Below are 20,522 nucleotides of genomic sequence, written 5' to 3' on the forward strand. Positions count from 1 at the left end.
AACTGGCACTCCGAGCTTCCCTGGATGCCCATGTGCCTAGAGGCCTTAGTGCTGGGCCCCCGCTGCACTACCGACTGGACTTTTAACAGCCTGGTCACTAGTGCTGACCTGAGCCACCAGGGTCCCTTTTCAACTGGCTGTTCCTGTCAAAAACCAGATGCCTGGCAATCCTAGCAAGTGGCTCAGGCCAGCCCCATGCAGTGTCCCATTTTCCTTTGGGAAATATGGTCACCCTAGCTAGAATGCAGTTTTAATGCAGGTCCACCTTGCTCTCTCCTCTCGAAATGGTATAATCAGGGACAGGAAGTAGTAGCCACCCTAAAGGTTAGACTAGGCCAAGACAAAAGCTTATACTACAACTCCCACTATACATCTGCAGAGGGGGGCGGATATGACGTTAAAGGCGGAAGTCGCGGTAGAGAGATGCGGAAGTTGGAAAGTTCTTTTCTGCTTATTCGCTCTCCCTTGCCGCTGGGTTGAGCAGCTGGTTGGCTGAGTTACTGGGGAGCGTGAGAGCGGAGGAAGTCTGATCCCGCCGGCTCGCCGTCGTAAGCGTGGCGGCCATCTTGTGCGCCAGGCGATCGGTGTGAGCTCCGGTGGTGGTAGTAGTGAAGGAGGGAGGCGGCTGTGCTTTCCCTCTTCCTTCCGTCTCCTTCTCTAGCAGCTGCTGCTGGGGGTGCTATGTCCGCCGAGAGCCCGGAGTCCGCCTCGGCCGAGGAGCAGAAGGTGGGCGGCCGGGTTGTGCCTCCTCAGGGCACGTGTGGGAGGGCGGCTACTCTCTGCGGAGCTGTGTCGGTTCCGACCGCCCTCGGGGCTCGGGGCCGGGTCAGGTGCGGCCCGGCTGGCTCAGCAGCGTGCTTCGTTTCTGGCGGCTGACGCTCCCCTTTCGCGGCCTGCGGGGGCCGGTGATTCCATCGGGCGCGGGGCCCCGGGATTGAGCTGCCTTTCGGCTCTGCCCGCGCGGAGGCCCCGCTTTGCTCCTGGCGAGGGACTGAGGGGAGCCCCCTAAGCGCAGTGGCCGCTGCCGGGCAGCAGGCCGGGTTCCTTGCGGGATGGGGATTGTTTCGGTGGGCGCGTTGCCGCAGCCGAGCTTGGCTGGGGAGGCGCCTCAGGGGCGGGTATACGCGAGCTCTTAGTTCCGGGGCTGCTTCCCCGCAGGAAGAGTGGCGTGGCGCGCAGCCCCCTGCCCCGGCTCCTGCATTGAAGCGCTGCGGCCCACTGCAGGATCAGGGCTTACCAGTGCTGAGCTCTGTCCCGGGGGGTGTTGCTGGCTGCGGGCAGTTGGGATGTGTGACTGTAAGCGGAGCAGGGTGTTGTAGGCCCCCGACTCGAAAGCTTACCGCTAAGATATTGACCCTTGCACATTGTTTCACAAGGAGGAACTTTATTTTTCTGATAAATAAACCATTAATATGCCTGCGGCTGCGGGGAATGATCACTTTCCCTCTCCTCATTACTCCCAGGGCCTTTCCCTTTCCCCCAGCTGGTCTGTAGTCGTCTGTGTTCTAGGGGTCTGAGGTCTTCATGTGCAGCCTTAGTGGCAGGAAACTATCCACCATTTTACCAGCATCCTAATTGCTGAGTGGCTCTAGGAGCAGCAGGCATCTTGAGCTTCTTTCTCAGCTTTTCCTAGAGACCGTAAAGAAGGGAGAGCATCCAGAACAAAACTGCTGTACCATACTTATGACCTGTCATCATTGAAAATGGCCATTTTAAAAGAAATAATTGGCCAACTTTAAAACATTACGTCTGTTACTTATAGCGTCTTAGAGTTTGGAAACTGGAATCTAGCTTCCCTAGTTTTATGCTGTCTTTGCTTTTTTCCCCCTTTGATTTGGACTACAAAAAGTCTGTCTTCTTTTTAGGCTTGTAATGTTTGCAACGCAAGACCATATAGCAACAATACATGTTTTTTTTTGTTTTTTTTATCAAGTTTTCCTAATTGAACTTAAGTTATGGAATCACTTCTGTTGTGCTGAAGTGCTGTAACTTTTTACCCCAAACAGTCTAAATTTAGGTGATAGTCTTGAGAGCAAATATATGTCTCTATTAGCACTTTTGTTGGTATAACTTATGTTGCTTAGGGATGTGAAAAAAGCACCCCCCTGAGCAACATTAGTTATGCTGACAGAAGTGTCTGTGTGGATGCCCCTAGGTCAGCAGGGAACATTCCCACAAGCATAGCTACTGCCGCTCATTGGGGGTGGTTTAATTATGCCAATGGGAAAGCTCTCTCTCTCTCTCATTGGCATTGAGCAGCTACATGGAAGACCTTTCAGTGGCACAGCTGCATCCGTACAGCTTTGTCACTGTAAGCTCTTACGTGTAGACGAAGCTCTGCCGTCATGCACCTATTTTCTTGTGTCTGACGTGAACCAGCTGAACTAGGTAGAAAGGGTTTGGGGCTAATCTTGACTGATTGAAGTGTCTTAATGAAGACCTTAACCAGTTCAAACTTCCTAAAACAAGTACAGTTTTCTGTGTTCAATAGCTTAATGTTCTTAAGATTGGAAAACATTTGTGGAGGAACTATTGACGGGACAGTGTTGCTATCCAAAATATAGTAAAACACATATTTCAGACTATACATCTCTATCAGAATAGCTCTGTATATGTGAGTATTCTTAATACTAAATTGTGCAACAATATAGCTTATATCTTTTTTAGAATTCTAGTTCAAGCAGTTGACACAGGTTGAAAACTTGACGATATTAACCAAATATCAATATGAAATCTTCAAAGTTTAAATACTTCAAGGATTTGGTTCCAAAACAATCTCCATTATCACTGTTCTGGTGCTGTAGTTCCACTGTGAAATTGATTTTGAAATAGACCCAATCTAGTTTAATAGTCCAAGTCAAAGAAATTTATAAGAACAAACTTTAAATTATAAAAACTGAACTCAAATTTGATTTACATCATGTTAGGATGTTGTATGTGTAACTGTTACAGAGTTGTATTAGTGGAATTAAAGACATTTAATAAACTGCATACTAGATTTTATTGTCTAGCAGTTTAATTTGTGCACCCTCAAAGTGTTTCATTTGGGAGCTGGGAACATCTTGCCCTGCCCTCTTCCCAATTGTCAACTAATAGTAAATTAACAACTTTTTCAGGGTTACTTGCTTTAAAATCTGTACATGTTGTCACATCTTTGATGTTCAGTCTCTCTCTGATTTTATGTGCCAAGAACAAACGCAGGAACCCTGTGACAAGACAGGAAAGCACTTTGCACAGTCATCACCAGTATTTCCACAGGGCAAATCAAATGTTGTCATTTGTAGCAGGAAATGAGAAATATTGCCTGAAAGATTTAGCAATGTTTTGCTTGAGAAAATGTCACTGTTCTAATACAATAACATTCTGATAATCGAGTCTAGAACTGTAGTATCTCTGTATCACTAAAAGTTATGCACCCAGAGAAAAAAATGCTACAAAGCTCTGGAAGCAGAGAAATAAACCCAGATTCAGTAAACACTTAGAACTGAAACTCGGACAATTCTCTAGATTATAAACTTTTTATTTTGCAACACTATCTTCTGTGAAAATCTGACTTTCAAATAACTCTTGTATTTGGATATAGCCCAATAATCTGAACTGGGCAGGAGTTGTTAAATCATCAGAAGTTTTTCTAGTTGAAAGAGTTACAAAATACCTGTCATTTGCCAAAGAATGATAATGGGCTTTGTCAGTTCATTTTGTCTAGCCTTAGAGCTTCATATATCCAAGAAGCCTCTCCTGAGAAGCTGCAGTTTACTCCTGTTTGAATATCTGCTTTTGCCACAGCAGTTTATCTTGGATTCAGTTTATTGGTCTTCAGATTTTTATTTTTGTAAAATCTTCCTTTGGAGTACTCTCGATGTTTTGTTCTGGTACTCCCATTGAGCAGACTATAGTTTGAGAAGAACTGATAGTCACTTCTTTGAGTCATATAATTAGAGGAAACTGTACATCTGCATATTTAGATTTTTTTTTTTTGTCCTAATAGGGAAAAGGAACCTGTGCATTCTGATTTCTGCTCCAAAATCTCATTGTCTGAGGCCTTGTCTACACTATAGGGAAAAATTGATCTAAGCTGCGTTGACTTCAGTTATGCCATTCATGTAACTCAGATTGCATAGCTTAGATCTACTTACTGCGGATACGCGATGTTGACAGGAGATGCTCTCTTTTTGACTCCCTTTACTCTTCTCGATCTGGGGGAGTACAGGAGTCGATGGGAGAGCGGTCTGTCATCGATTTAGCAGATCTTCATAAGACCTGCTAAATTGACCACTGATGCATCACTCGTGGATCCCTGGGTAAGTGTAGATAGGCCCTGACAGTGCATTGTATGTCAGACATCTTGGTTTATCTTACTTAATAAAGAGTTGCAGAATTAATTCCTTTAGAGAGTTTGCATGCTTCCTTACGGCTGCCTAATTCAGAAACGTGTCAATTGTACATGTCCTTCCTCCAAATAAGCTGTCAAAGATCTGCCTGGATTTTGCTTTTTGTAACATGTCTAGAGAATGTTTCCTTTTCCGGAATTCACTAATGCCATTGATTTATGGGTCTCCACTGTTCTAATCAGTAGTAGACAACCATATTCTGTGTCCTGTTCAGGTATTAATACACTTAATTAGTTTTGCTACAGTAGCATAAATGCAAATTCTATGTTTGTTGACTTCATGGTAATATGCTAGCTTGTCAACACGTAAACTAGCACAAGCTGAGTTTCCTTTAAGAGTTAGCAAGACAGTGTATTTATGTAAGATGTTGGATGTTGGCCCTCATTTATTAATGCCGCTACATGGAGATATTTGTCTGCCTATTGTCTTAAATGTCATATTTGTCTTAAGTGTTCTGTCTTTTCTGGCTTTAAGTTGAGTAAAGGTGCTGTGTGAGGGTCACATTTACCAAACATCAACAATCTATAGCTATAGTAACTAGGACTCACAAGCTATTAGCTGTCAGAGCTTGTCAGAACTTGCATGGAAGACTCCCTGGGAAAACGCATGGTTTTGTACAAAGTGATGGTATTGTGTTCAGTAGGGTATCACACTTCTGTCTACACACACACACACACACACACACAGGCCCAGTGTGATAGAAGGCACTTGTCATGCTGTCTGGAGTGGCTCACAACTGTTAGTTCCAATCTTAGGTCAGACTGTCAGAAAACAGGGCAGGCACGCCAACCTGGTATATTCTGTAATCAGATTTCGCCAAGCCAGTAACAAATGTGAACTCCTGAATGACTATATCAGCACTACAGTGAAGTTCCCTTAGCTTCTCCAGTCCATGTTGCCACCCAGACAAACTGAACTTTGAGTTAATGGTCTCACAAACCAAAAATCACACATCAAGGTTCTCCCAGTCCCAAACGACCAGTCGCTTGCCCTCAGATCAGTTCGTACTCTGGATCTTACATCAAAGACAATGCTGTCAGCCAATTCTCTAATTAACTAAAGGTTTATTAGCTAAGAAAAAGAAATGAGTTTTTGAGAGGTTAAAGCAGGTAAAATACATTAACCTGTGAGTCAAAGTTTGTAAATCCAAAATGATAGCAGAGATGTAGTAATCTGCCAGTGTCCCAAAGTCTTCTCAGAGCTACCCAGAATAACTCTAGGGATCTCCATCTTTTTGTTCCGTTGTTCTACCCCGTTAAAATCGAAACAGTCAGAGGTAAAGGATCTTTCTTTGAATTCTTGTCCGTACAATAATTTGATTGTTTTTACTCACATAATGGCCAATTGCTTTGAATTAGCATTTCCACTTAGAGGGGTTTTACTCCTGGGAGAATTCTGTGCCAAAAAAAATTTTTTTGCACACAATATTTTAAAATTCTGCAAATTTTATTTGTGAGAAATAACACTACATAATCACATCAGTTTCAATTATTTTGGTTATTTATTTATTTCAAAATATCTTTCAGCAAGTATGTCTGTGACACACAAAGAATTTCCCCAGGAATAGAGTTAAAGAAACCCCAGTGACAACCCGGTTCCTGTTTCTCTGCCCCCTGCTGAGCCCAGCTGGGAGGCCAAATAGCTACAACCCCTCCCCTCCAGAGACCAGCTGTGGTGCCCTCTTGGCCCAGATACCCGCAACCCCTTTACATGCCTCCTAAAGCCCAGCCAGAGAGGGCCCCCCCCTTGCCCAGACACCCACCCGCATTCCCCCAGAGCCCAGCTAAAGGGCCCCCACTCCACGCTCACAGATCTTAGCTGTGGGCTCCTCCCAGCCCAGACACCCACCCCCATACCCCTCAGAGCTCAGGAATCCAGAGGGAGAAACAGCCTGATGCTCAGTCTCAGGCTTATGTGGAGTTTCCTGTGCACCACTGCCTCCTTCCCTCCAGGCATGCTGGGAACTGCAGCTCCTGGGAACCCTGTAGGTCCCTCCCCGGCAGTGTTTTCTATGTGTGAAATGGTCTCTGCCAGGTCAAGTGGTCCTTAGTGGCGGTCAGCAGCACTGCAGCCCATTTCTGTGGGGGGGGGGGGGGGAGGAAATTCTGCATGTACAACATTAATTTCTGCAGTGCGCAGTGGTGCAGAATTCCCCCAGGAGTAGGATATGCATAATGTGAATGCCTGCTATTACATTTTAATAGGAATAGATAAGTGAAAACAATACAAAGAACTTCATGAAAACTAATGGAATGTTACAACACCTGAAAATACTTCATTAACACATACTTTGATCTTGGGTTATTTAATTACCAGGCCTGTATAATGTAAATGTAATAGTAAGCAACAGGATATGGACAGGCAAAAACAATACAATTAACATCTCCTTTGAGCTCTGTTAACTCACAAGTGAATTGCCTTGAATATATGCTGCTACATTTAACTCCTTTGATATTCACACACAAGTGAATTGGCCTATGGCTCTGACCTGAGCTGATCCGTCAGCATCACAGCACTGTTGTTGGAAGTGATCTTCATATATGAAAAGATATCTTGATTAGTGCAACCTCCAAATGAGATGGTATTTACTGTTCAGTGCAACTTCATGGGACTGTTAAAACTAGACAAAACAAAAGAAATGTACTGGAAGGTACAACATTCCCTTGGCAGAGTGGTGGGTTAGATGACTTGGTAGGTCTTCTATATTTATTTACCAGCTGGCTGCTTTCGTGTTCATTAATGTATTGCAATAGACTGGTTCAAGTGCTCCTGCATGGTGTGTCTATGCTGTCATTGAATTTTCTGTGAAGATTCCAAAGTCTTTCCTCACAAGATCCTGCAAATTTGGAGCCCATCAGTATGTGAGGAAGTTGTCTTTTTGTGCAGTCTTAACAAACTGAATTTAATGTAATTGTGTAATCTAGTTCTCCAGTATATTTAAGTTGGGAGCGTCTCACAATTCTCCACTGAGTTGTGTCTGGACAGAAAAATATTGCATGTGGTAAATCCTCTGGCTTTCCAAAGAGGTAACAAGGGAAAGGGTGATACCAGGGAGAGGCTTTAATTATGGTAACATTTAAAGATGAGCTGGATGCAGTTGGGCGACAATCTCAGTGAGAGTTCTCATTCCTTTACTACTTGTCCAAAAGTCTTGCCGTGTCTTAATTTTCACAAGAGGAGCATTTAGCCAGCCTAAATCAAAAGGGCCTCCCCAAAATCTTGCCCTGGTTGAATACCAGAAGTAGTCTAAGCTTGGCCTCAGTATTGGAAAGTAACATCAACATAACAGTATTGAATAGAAGAAAATACTTGTTTCTGAAAATGATTGGTCTGATAATGATTTCATGCATCTGGAAGATATGCACGTGCTCTTTCATATATACAAATAATATTAGCAAATAAGCAAAGTAGAGGGTGATGTTGAGAAAAAAGAGGCCACAAATTCTTGTCTGTAGAGTAGACATCTTTAAAATGTTGAATCACTTGATCTGTTGTATGCATCAGTCTGTTCCATTGGTGCGATGGACATTACTCAGTCTTAAGCTTGTTCTGTATCAGCCTGTGGAAATCTATTGGAACGTATATCAGACTACTTATAGATTCATTAGTATTCCATAAAAGGTCAGTATCTACAAATGTGCTATAATTTCCTGACTATAGTGGCAGGTAAGGTTTCAGAGCTGTACTATTCTGATATCTGTATGCAGTGTGGGGTGATGCTAATACTCCATAACTATAGTACAGTCATGAAAGAGGAGTCTCGTCACAAACTACATCTACACAGATCTTTTCTGGTGCAGCTTTAAGTAGGATGCAGGAGGGATGCTTGGAAAAGGTCCTACTGGCACTTATATAGACTTCAGAAGTTTTTGAACCACCAATTTTAGTTTGAGAAATTACGCTTGCTCTGTGAAATTGGATACATTGGCTGATACAGTGTTATCAGCTATTTGTAAAATGGGAGTCCTGCAAGATACAGCAGGAATCTCTCTTTTGCCTTGTATATTTAATTTTAAGATGGGAGAGGGGGATGCTCTGTAGTTGCTGCAATCAAAGCACTTAGAAAAATGCTGAACAGTGTCTAGTCAAATCCTCTCTAATAGTTTGTGGCATCAGATAGCTAACATGGATCAGTGTGCTATTGAATTGCACAGTGGGGGAGTTCTGGCATAGATGTTTACAGAAATAATTTTTTTAATTGCATATGTTTCAGGAAATGGAAGATAAGGTGATCAGTCCAGAAAAAGTTGAAGAAGCAAAATTGAAAGCAAGATACCCTCATCTAGGCCAAAAGCCTGGGGGTTCAGATTTCTTGAGGAAGAGGCTTCAGAAAGGAGTGAGTTCTGTTTTGTAAATTGATGCAAGTCTCATAGCATGGAAAAGTAAATGTGAAATGGTTATTGCTGTGATTCTCCCCCCCCCCCCCCCCATACTTATGCAGATAACGCATACAAGCTGCTAAGGTTTTTTGTTGAGCCAGAGAGTAATGCTCTGTACTCTTACCCTAGACTAAAACCATGCAGTGTTCAAAATCCTTTAATGTTATTTTTTGAAGTCAGTAACTTTTTACACTATAGCAGTGTAACCGTGCCTAAGTGGGTCACAAATGAGGATGCCAAATTGAGGACGACCTGCTAAGAAAATAGGGCACATAAACCCTAAGATTGGTGGCTAAACTCCCATGGGTTATACCAGACCAGCAACAAAAGTAAACTTCTGTTTCACCACACTGGCTAATAAGAAGTCATAAAAGCAGTTTCCTTGGGCATCCCAGTCCTTGTATTACCACTGAAAACACTGGATTTAGAGATGAATAGTTCTTTACACCCAGTCTCATCAATAAAAGGTTCTTCAGATCCCAAAGGACCAGCCACACACCCAGGTCAAAATATAACTCAGATCTTACCCAAAAATCATGCTGATGCCAATCTTTTAGTATCTAAAGGTTTATTTATAGAAAGAAAGAAAGGTGAGAGTTAAAATTGGTTAAAGGAATCACATACATACAGTAATTGCAAAGTTATTGGTTCAGACTTGTAGCAGTGATGGAATAAACTGCTGGCTTAAGTCAAGTCTCTGGCTGCTTCCAAATCATGGTAAGTTCCTCAGTCCATTGATTAGAATGCTCCAATTAGGATAAGTTCATAGTCCAGAGGCTTGGGCAGGAAAGAGGCTGGAGCATGATAGAGGTAAAATGGAGGGGTTTCCAGGGCATTTTATATCCTCTGCAATGTGGTGGGAAACCCATTGTTTCCACCAAAAAAAAAAGGAAAACCAAAAAAAAAAAAAAAAACCCCCTCAGCACAGCTAGTAGAAAATTACAGGTAAAAGATAGGAGTTTGGAGTCACATGGGCAAGTCACATGTCCCTGCCCAGTTTCACTCTGTCATTGCAGGAAGCCATTACCTGTACTCCGGACAGCATGTTTACAGGACAGTCCACTCAGTGTAGATGGGCATCTCCCATGGTCCATTGTAAGTTGTGTCCTTTTGATTGGGCCACTCAATTTGAACAGTCCCTCCATGATGTGTTGGCTAACTACCTTGTTAATTACCCCAGGAGCAAACATTTGAAATACAGGTATAAAGCCAATACTCATAACTTCAAATACAAAAACAATACATGCATACAGATAGCATAAGCATAACCAGCAACTCATAACCTTTTCATAGACACCTCACTTGACAATCTTTGTACAAGATTTGTTGCAAATGTATAACAGTGGTTGCAATAATGATCTATATCGGTGGTTTTCAAACTGTGTGTTGCGATCCAGAACTGGGTCACAGAATGGAAGGCACTGGGTCACAGAAGCTCTGGTCAGCACCACCAGCTGGGCCTTTAGAAGTCCTATCGGCAGTGCAGCCCAGCTAAGGCAGGCTAGTCCTTACCTTTTCCGACACCGCGCTGCGCCCCAGAAGCGGCCAGCAGAAGGTCTGGGTCCTAGGCGGGGGCGCCACGAGGCACTGGCTCTGCACTCGTGTTGGCGGGGATGGTGCCTGCGGGCAAGAGCCACTTATGTACCTCTGCCTAGGAGCTGGACTTGCTGCTGGCATCTTCCAGGGTGCAGCATGGTCCATGATGCCAGGACAAGCAGGAAGCCTACCTTTGCACCCTGGCTGCGCCGCTGATTGGGAGCTGCTAGAGGTAACCCTGCACCCAAAACCCCTCATCCCAGCCCAGAGCCATGACCCCCTCCTGCATCCCAACCCCCTGCCACAGCCTGGAATCCCCTCCTGTGCCCCAAACCCCTCATCCAGGCTCCACCTCAGAGCCTGCGCCCCAACCTGGAGCCCCTCATTCCTGGCCCCACCCCACAGCCCTCACTCCCCGCTCCCCAACCCTCTGCCCCAGCCCTGAGCCCCTCCCACACCCCCAAACCGTTCATCCCCAGCTCCATTAGGTCGCAGTCTTCAACTGGGGTGCCAGGAAAAAAGTTTGAAAACCATACACTGGTCTGTATGGGCCTATTTTAATCAGATAACGTCACAAGCAGTAAAAGCCATGGGTTTTAGGATTGCCCAAAGTAGTGGCTGCTCTGAAAAAATATTCACCCAAATTCTGAGTAGCTGCATGAAGACCACAGTGGTTCATTGAAATGTGTTCATTGTACTGTGGACATCACAAATATTGTAGTCATAAATGTATACCCCAGCCTGTAGAGAACTGATCTAATGGGTAGAATAGTATGGAATGAGTCAGCACTTTTGTTCTGTTCCAAACTCAGCCAGTGGTTTGTTTTGTTTTTTACACTGGGCCAGTATCTCATCTATTTTGTGCTTTCATTCACCCATCTGTAAACTGTTCAATATGTTTATGTGAAAGGCACTATGTAAAGTGTCCTCTGTGATTAGATGAGCAGTTATGGTATGCCAGGTGTTGTGCAAGCTTCTGAGACCCCTGGCAGTACATGCACATTCAGATCTGTAGCATCCTAGCTTTTATTGTTTATTCTGCAGCCCAGCTGGGAGGGGCATATGAAAGTGACTTCCAGCCATTTTTAATCCCCACCTACCAGCCAATGCGAAGTTGTGTTGGCAGTTAATGGGCCCCCCCAAATTGGTGGGAGGTAGCAGCTGTGTCGTAGTAGGAATTTTCCCGTGTTACGTTGTATGTGAGCCTCTGTGAGTCTTATTGTTTTGCATGAATGATGTGCGTGCCTCAGTTTCCCTGTATATTGCACCATTGTCTAGGTGGTGGGAATAAGGATGTGAGACTTTTGTGGGGGCTACTCTAGCTGCCTGCACGGATGCTATGGCCACCCCTTCGTAACCTGAGACCGAGGAGGGTGATGTGATCAGATGACTCTTGGCCCGGGAAGCAAGACGAAGGTTGGAGGAGGAGGAGCAACAGGCAGGGCAGGGGCCAGGCAGCTGGAAACGAGTCAGCTGGCTTGGGGCGCAGGGGGAGGGCCAGAACCCTGGGTCTGGGCTCTCCAAGATGGACTTGGCTGAAAGTCACTGATTTCCGTGCTAACAAGTTCTGTCCTATGCTGTGTTCCTGTCAACTAATAAACCGGCTGACGGAAAGTCACGTCTGACTGCGGAGTTAGAATGCAGGGTGCTCTGGCTTCCCCAGGAGGTCTGCCTGGGCAGACTCGCTGCGGGAAGTGCACAGTGTGGAAGGGGATGCTGAATGCTCCAAGGTCAGACCCAGAAAGGTCTAAGCTGTGTAAGCTTCTTGCCCTGGAGACAGTATGCTCAGAGAAAGGATGCATGCTCCCCCAGAGTCCTGGCTGGCTTCGTATGGAGTAGTTCTAGAGCATCGCCCTGGTGACTCCATGACAGGAACGTTCTGAGTGTCCTTTTTTCCTGTACCCTGAGCTGGAACAGCTGCTACACAGGTCCTTTGCCACATGAGTGGAATTCTCAGGTAGGAGTTAAGATCGCTTTTTGGTGCTTTGCTGTTGGAGCAGCGCAGGTCAGCCAGAGTAGTGTCAGGATCTTGCCCAGTAGTTGAAGCCAGTGTAAATGAGGCTGAATTGGGAATGGTTAACCACGTTATTATAGTTCACCTGTGGAATCCATAGATGTAAGGTGAGTGCATGGAGGTGTGTTCCCGGGTTATCCTCACAGAATCTGAGTTGTTACGATTTTTTGTATGATCGTTAAAGTACAATGAACATGTTCATTCAATTCTTATGCTCAGAGAAAACATTTGTTTTTAAACAGAATATCTAAATATGTGCTCATGTGTCTCGAACTATTCACTGCTGTTAAATATAATGTTGCACTACGAAGGACGTTATGGTCAATATGCTTTTGCTGGTTATAGTTTATTTCACTTAGGGAACTGGTATATGTTATACGGGCAAAAAGGCTGCACTAGGAGGGTTTTCCAGTTAACTTCAAAGTGTAGACCTGGCCTAAGACTCTTAGGAAAACACAGATTTGGTGACTGTAATGCATTGGCAATCCAAGGTCAGGATGCAAATTCCAGAGCCTCCCGTCACCAGCCCTTCCCAGGTAATTCTGTTAGCTCAGGCACTGTATATTGCAGCTGCTATCATACTTAATAGAGAGGCAGTCGGGGCTCAAGCTGTTCAGGGCTTCACAGTTGAAACCAGTATCTCAAACTTCTCCTAGAAATGAATTAGTAGTTAATACAGAACACTGAGAATGGGTGTAATGTGCTCTCTGTATTAAACACTTAACTAGTGAGTTACATGTTCTACAGTATTTAACTTCCAACTGGCTTGAATTTATAAACCTATAAATAGGGTAATCCGTTCTAGAAGTGATATGGATTATGGAGAAAAACTTTCTCCATTACTAGAAGCTTAATTTTAAGTCTGATTTTTGGCCTCCTTATATAACCTAAAAATATTCACATAAGCCTCAAAACTGGCAAATCTGGGGCTGAAGTAGAGAATCTTCTTTACAATATATGCAGTGAATGGGACAGCAGGTTCCCGGATTATGTTTGACACTTTGCAGCAAAAAATAAAGCCAGAAAAAGATGAAAAATTCAGCTTACTAAACACCATTAGCTGAGACCTAATGGGTAGCAGTAACATTTGGTTTGCCTGCCTCAGCCACTATAAAAGTAGGTTCAAGTTGTGGTTTAAATATCAAAGTTGTAAATTTCTAGCCTTTTCTTTGCAGAGTTGTCAAAATGTAACCGGACTGAGGAAAGGGGTTGATATTGCAGATTCTCTACACTCCCAACTGTTTGTCTTTTATAAGTAAAACAAAGATCATCCTTATACAGCCAATTAATATTTGGGAAGAACAGTCTTGTTATGTATTGACACTTCTCATAGACTTGAACCATCTACATGTCTCACTTTTAAAGGGACACTAACAACTTAAATCATGCTTCTGAATTTTAATTGTCAGATATGTTTTATTTACTGTTTTATTTTACTGGGTTTTTCTTTCAATATTCTCTGTGTTAGACAGTGTTCTGTGTGTAGCGGGTTTCTGTGTATAATCACTTCCCTTCTTTGTTCATTGGTTCTTTTAATATGCAATGTGGGAAGACACTTGAATTGTTTTTGGAAATAAAGCAAATTTTTTGTTAGTAATTAGATTTTGGAGGATAGGGCACATGTTTACATTTCCATAATTGTTGTTAGCCCTTTGATACGGGGGGTAAAATATGGCACTGCATATTATGACTTCTGTTCATGTGGCACAGTGGCTCAGTTTTGAAGCAATTGTTTCTACAGTCTGCCACAAGTCTTCAGGAGGCAGTTTTCTTCTATGTCCATTTTACTTCATCTCTGACACTACTTTCGTTTGGCCAGAGGCAAAGAGCACTAGCCCTTCCATAAATGTAGTAAACGCTACACTGTCCTTTTCTGTTACAGAAATGTAAGATGAAAACTAGTATTGGGGGGGAAATCACAAAGACACTCAGGGCTAGATTTACAAAGGGATTTAGGTGCCATAGTGGAATTTGCAACCCTGAGTTAGATGCTCGGACTCCCTACAATGGATCGGGAGAGTTAGGTTTCTCAGAATGGGACTAGTACAACCACCACACTGAGTGGGGAGCTGCCTAAGCCAGCCAGTAGGAAATGCCAATGCTTAAGCTCCACTCCTCAAGGAGAGTTAGGTTCCTAAGTCTGGGCTGGAGGAGTCAGCCAGCTCCACTTGGGATGTGCAGCTATGCTCTCTCTCCTCGAATTAGGTACTGAAGCTGCTGTATGTGGTGGGGGTTTTTTTTTCTTTGCAAGAAATGCAGTAGTAAGAGGCAGCATCCCTGTTATCATCTTTGGTTAGGGCATGTTGGAGACCTGGGCTCAATTTCCCCTGCTGCCTGACGTGGAGAAGGGATTTGAACTTGGGTCTCTTACTTCTCAGGTGAGTGCCCTAACCACGGGGCCATGGGATATTCTGGTGTGGGGGTGTTTCAGTGTGTCCTCAGTAGCTTTTTGTTTTTCCTAAGACCATGATTAAGGCTATGATTTAATCACAGCAGTCACGGATTCTGTGATTGTTACGAGACCTCCGTGACTTCTTCCCTTTCAGCAGCCAGCTCCAGAACCAGGGCTGCATGCCTCCCCTGTGGCTACAACTGCTGGAGGCAGGGGTGTGTCCCCCCTTCCTCCTCTTCCCCATGGGGATGGGGCTCAGCCTGTCAATCACCCTCATGGAACTCCTGCAGTCATTCCTCCTACCTAGCTCTGCCCCCCCCCCCCCCCCCGTTATTTTAGTTAAATCACAGACAAGTCACCAGCTCCCATGAATTTTTGTTTGTTGTCTGTGTATCTATCTGTGACTTCTACTAAAAATAACCGTGACACAATCTTAACTTTAACCATAGTACATGCAGCTCAGGAAGGATTTTCTGTAAATGTGGCCGTAACTAATTTCGCTGTATAATGTGAAGTCTAGTTAAATATTCTGGGTGCACTTTTTTTAAGGAAACACAGCTCTGGGATTCCTGGAGCAGACTCTCTATCCTTTGGACGTTCTAAGATAGTTTGGTTGTTGAGGTACATGATTCCTGAGTTATGGAGTTCACTTAGCTCACCATGCTTTTCAGGTTGGGGGTTGAAGTCCTTGACAGTGAATGAAGCCTCCTGTTCTTTTGAGAAATATGGTCAATAGCAAAGTGCTTATGCAACAGGATAGACCTATGGTTACATGTACAATCTTATCAGCGTTTCTTCACCTGCCATGCTTAACTCTGCCATCTTAATGTTCTCAACATACTGTTTTACTTTGGAGTGTTTAATAAAGCTACTGTGCCCCAAATGGGGTTGAAAATAGTTTTGTTTTTTAACTCTTCGTTCTTCTCCTTTCTAAGAGCACTGCTTTAATCTTCCCACTCAGGTATCTGTTTCTGACATTTGAAATGGTTTGGTTCAATAACTGATGTGATTTCATTCATGTATTGGATAAACTTTTCAATTTCTTAAATATTTTTGTCTTCTAGCAAAAATATTTCGATTCTGGGGATTACAACATGGCTAAAGCAAAAATGAAGAACAAGCAACTTCCTACCGCAGCTCCTGACAAGACAGAAGTGACTGGTGATCACATTCCCACTCCACAGGACCTTCCTCAGCGGAAACCATCTCTTGTTGCTAGCAAGCTGGCTGGCTGACTAGAATGGCTGAACTGCATGAATCTTCTCATTCCCGTTTTCTCCTGAATAGTTATTCCTCACTTTTTTTTCCTTCCCCCTCCCTCTTACACTAAGTCATTGAGACTGACAGCTTTGCAGGTAGTGGTAGCGTGTGCTGCTATTGTAAGGGAGTACTGTTGAGAGTAAAATGTGTAATACTTGGACTAGTTGAGAACAATGCACTGATAAAAAGGACAGGTTTGGTTAGAGCAATGTAAAGTAATTTACTTGAAAATGTACATATTGCCTATTTCCTAGTGTAGGACTGGTTTCAGCAAGTGACAATAGCAAGTTTTTACAATTTTAATGTTTCTGCTTTCCTTATTTCATCTTGATTGCAACATAGTATGTTTGTATTTAATATAACTACCTGTTTTGTTGCTTTTTCTTCTGTGTTTGATTTCTGTTTTGTTCTCTAAAATAGAGGTTTAGACCACAAGTTGCTAGAAGGTAAAGCATGTGTAAAAACAATACTGGGGCTCTGAATGAATTTGCATCTGCTCTTGAACTTGAATGGCCTTAAACCTGTTTCAGCTTTAACAATAGACTTTTACTTGGGCAATATTTGCCCATTCTCATGTAACTCTTGTGAACCTAGTGCTTATTTACAACTGCCTGTTGAAGCTGGTATTCTTTTCAGTTCTGTAGTATAGAACACACTTTTGTTGAAGATGTGAATGAAGTGTGCATGTGCATAGACTGTTGAATTCACTCTTGTGCCATTTTTGTAAATACAGTAGTTTTGCACAACCTTTTGCAATTGTCTATTAATTTTACATTTTAAAAAGCAGAATGTGCCAACCAGAAGCACAAATGATTCTGTACCTTTGAAAGTCTCAGCCTGAAATTATGTCTCAGAATCTTGCTGCTGAACCTAACAAACTTGTATACCCAGGATTCATGAAACACTTAATATAGACACTTGATTGAGTTGGTCTTAACCTTATGCTTTTGCAGCTGTATTTTTTGTGTGTGTTAACAACCTCCAATGTTCATATATGGTAATCTGAATTATGTACCTATGGGCATTCGAAGGCAGGTGTCCATTCTGTTCAGTATCTTTTAAATCTATAGTTTTTAAAGTTGAAATGCTTTGTGGGATATTTGGAATTAGAGAAATAAATGTATGAAAACCTATACTGTCCTTGAGGGGTTCCCCTGATGACAGCCTTCAGAACTACTAGGGGTTACTAAGAAATTAGGCATTAATGTATTTGGAATATTTAACATTTTTAATTGAAAGGATTTGAAATCTTGTTTTGCTGAACTCTTAAGATGGGCGATATAATATATAGACTTATTGATGGGACATCTTAGTTCTTTGTGTTGCACAACAAACCCTAACTGGTTTTGATCAACACCAAGAATAGAAACTTGTATTATACACTGTGATCTGTTGATTAACACAAGATATGTCTATTGATAGATAATATTGTAGTTAGTCATTTCAGTTAAATAAGGATAAATTTCACTTTCTATGTAGACAATGCAGGTCATATGGGGACCTAAATTGCTAGATACAGCAGGTAACACTTAGAAGCTACCAAAATATAAATGTAATTACATGATATCAGGAAACTGAGCATGGGCACAGTATGAATCAGAACTTGCTCTTTTAGCTGGATCAGGTATTAGTTAATGAAGTGCTTGCTCTGTAATGCTTACTAAAAAACCAATTAACAACAAGGCTATAAGTTCCTCTTTTGAAAGGAGAAGTTCAGAATTGTTCCTCCTCCTCCCCCTGCCGCCCCCCTCCCCCCCATCACCTCTCCAAGAAGACAAGAGTCTTGGATAACTTGCTTTTGTCATTCACTTCTTTAAGGAAAATTGCAACACAAATCCTTTGTGTAAACCCAGCCCCATCACAAGCATTCATGAAAGACTATTCTAATTACAATGTGCATTTAAAAAATCTTCTGTATTGTAATCATCCCCAAAAAAAAGCTTGTGGGGGAAATGACCATTGAAGAAAAATTAGACTAATCTTTCTTTTTTTCAATGCCCCATCCCAAAGACAACTAAAAGGTCAGAAAACAAGGAAAAACTTAGTTAAGCTTAACTCAGACCTATTTGACCATGTACTATGGCCAAAGGGTCTGATCGTTTCCATAGGCACCGAGCACCTGCAGCTCTCATTGACTTCACTCATTTTGAAAATTCTGGTCTCTCATAAAAGATGTAGCAATAGATATGTTAATTATGTGTATGGTAGGTTTAGATAACTGTAAGGGTATTGGTGCAGGTTTAATTTGCATAATCTTGTCAGTTTATTTGACCCTCCCCCATTGTGTTCAACAGAGGACACTCATCCCAGAGAATTCCCAAATCACAAAGAAATCTGTTCCTTCTTACATGTCTTTTATAGGTCTTTTTGCTAGTAATTCATTAAGGATATGCTAATTACAGTCCACTTTTTCCTTATCTTCCATTAAGATTATAACCGATTTGTGAATATTTTTCATGGGAACAGACTGAATAAACAGTAAAATTGATACCCTGTTTCCATAAGTAAAAAGTTAATCTGGGAAAGGAGAACAGTCTTATCATATCATAAGTGTATACCACAATAGCAAGGAAATATATCTATCTATATATAGAAGTAAACTTCTTTTTATAGATGTCTGTCCTAATGTGAAAATCCTTCCTTATTTTTGTATGTATGACTGAAAGCAAATGAAAAATTAGACCTACTGATAGGATTTAAGATTTGGTCTAAAACAAGATTCTAACAATTGAAAGTGACTCAATGTGCATTGTCAGTGACGCTACACAGTAATTCACTGGGTGAGTTGTTTTGACATTTAGGGAGGTAAAAATGGCTTAAATTTAACATTTCATTCAGTCAGCTATAATTCACTATTTTGTACCATTGATTAGACACCAAATGCTTCTTGTCCATTCAGTGGCTTGCAGTTCTTAAAGTTGTAACAAATGCCATTATAGATGATCCATGAGAAATACATATTTGAAGTACTGTTTTACTAACCAGGGAATGACTGATTTGTGAGCCTTAACCTCTTCTGATAAACCTCAGCAGCAGGCACAGCTAGTTTGATTATATACATTATTGATCATTAATTAAGACTTAATGATGAAGCCCAATAATCGCTTCACAGTAGATCAAACTTGACTGCTAATCTACACCTACCTTCATCTTACTCTAGCAAGATAACTAAGCTATCTAAACTTGTGTACATAATGTATAATATGAGTTTTGCCATTTGATAAATAACCTTTTTCAGAGATCTATCTGCATTGTAGCCTGGTAGTCCCTTTCCTATCTTGCCTTTAAGGATAGGCAGTGATTAGCTAGTAGTACTCATGTAGGTTTATTATACATTAGCAAGTAGAACCAACATTTTATTCAAAATAGTTGCAAGTGGATTAATTAACAGCTTCAAAGATATGTCCCCAAACCTATAGCACTGAAGGCTTCCCTCATTGTTCATGGTACTGTAGGACAGTGTTTGTGCAAAGGCCCCAAGAGTGCTGTTTTGTTGGACATATTCTTTATACCCACTCAAGAAGTTAAGGTGATAAAATGTCAATTGCTTCTTACAAACATACACATTGTATAGTATACATAATAAATTGATCTACTTAGTTTTTATTGTGATGTGCAAATTTGTCTTGTCTTTACCATGGTCTCCTAAACCATTTTACATATCTTAATCTTTATGAAGAATTTCTAGAACCCAAATCTTGCTCTTCTGTATCACTAAAAGTATGACTGGGCCTCAGTTTCTAGTATGTTGGACTACAGAACTACCTTAATGTAACCATGTTTATATATCAGCGCTTATTTGTCTAACATAGGCAATTAAAACTTACTGTTTGAAAATTTTAACTCCTTAAGAAATGCTTGTTTCAATGCCTTGCATTTTCGAGTGAAGGTGATTTCTGTGGGAATTAACTTTGCATCTAGAAGACAGCACCGCGATAGTAATATTACCTCAACTTGGCCCTTAACGCCCAAATTTTGATATCCAAAGTTTTACTAGTAACTTTAAATAGGAAAAGACCAATTCGGTAAGCTGAAACCATGTTTTAATGTGTCTTCCTTTTGGAAGGCTTTCAGAATATTCGGAGAAGGCAGACTGATGTCCATGCATGAGAAATCAACTGACTTCACTGAAAGGTAGTATTTTTTGGTTTAGAAGAGGACAACTGTTTTCTCAAACCCATCTATTTTACTATATGCCTGATAATGTAGCAGATTGCACTTGATAGCTTGTTGATAGCCCTTTTCTAAAAAAAAACAAAACAACCCTTCCTCCCAAAAAACTTAATATAAACAATTTCCTCTTTTTAAAGGCATTCAATTTTCACTTACTCCATAAACCAAGAATATGGTCAAAGAGAATGACAAAAGGCAGGGTGCAAGTCTTTCCAGTTGCAAGACTATTTGACAGCAAAATTTTAAAGTTCTTCCACTGTACTGCAGTTTCACGCCCCTGCTGAAACAGATGTGACTTCATTCCCATTGAAAGTCAGTGCAATCGTTATGCCTTTGAGTAGTTAACCAGCGAGAATAGACAGTTTAGAATTCTGCTG

The 20,522-nt window shown here is 41.9% G+C and overlaps 1 protein-coding gene across 1 annotated transcript; it reads left to right on the forward strand.

Annotated features, from left to right (window-relative positions):
• The first annotated feature begins 436 nt into the window (after positions 1-436).
• Positions 437-19,578, forward strand: ARPP19 (cAMP regulated phosphoprotein 19). Its single transcript, XM_032778607.2, has 3 exons — positions 437-726; positions 8,605-8,727; positions 15,777-19,578. The coding sequence occupies exons 1-3, from the start codon at positions 682-684 to the stop codon at positions 15,945-15,947; spliced, it is 339 nt and encodes a 112-aa protein (XP_032634498.1). The 5' UTR covers positions 437-681; the 3' UTR covers positions 15,948-19,578.
• Positions 19,579-20,522: the final 944 nt, after the last annotated feature.

The sequence above is a fragment of the Chelonoidis abingdonii genome, chromosome 9, assembly GCF_003597395.2.
Source record: "Chelonoidis abingdonii isolate Lonesome George chromosome 9, CheloAbing_2.0, whole genome shotgun sequence".
Taxonomy (NCBI): Eukaryota; Metazoa; Chordata; order Testudines; family Testudinidae; genus Chelonoidis; species Chelonoidis abingdonii.

Excerpts from the sequence above, each read along its gene's own strand:
- ARPP19 (XM_032778607.2), top strand. The coding sequence starts at position 682 with ATGTCCGCCGAGAGCCCGGAGTCCGCCTCGGCCGAGGAGCAGAAG. Across the intron at positions 727-8,604 it reads CCTCGGCCGAGGAGCAGAAG|GAAATGGAAGATAAGGTGAT; the intron begins GTGGGCGGCCGG and ends CATATGTTTCAG. Across the intron at positions 8,728-15,776 it reads GGAAGAGGCTTCAGAAAGGA|CAAAAATATTTCGATTCTGG; the intron begins GTGAGTTCTGTT and ends TTTGTCTTCTAG.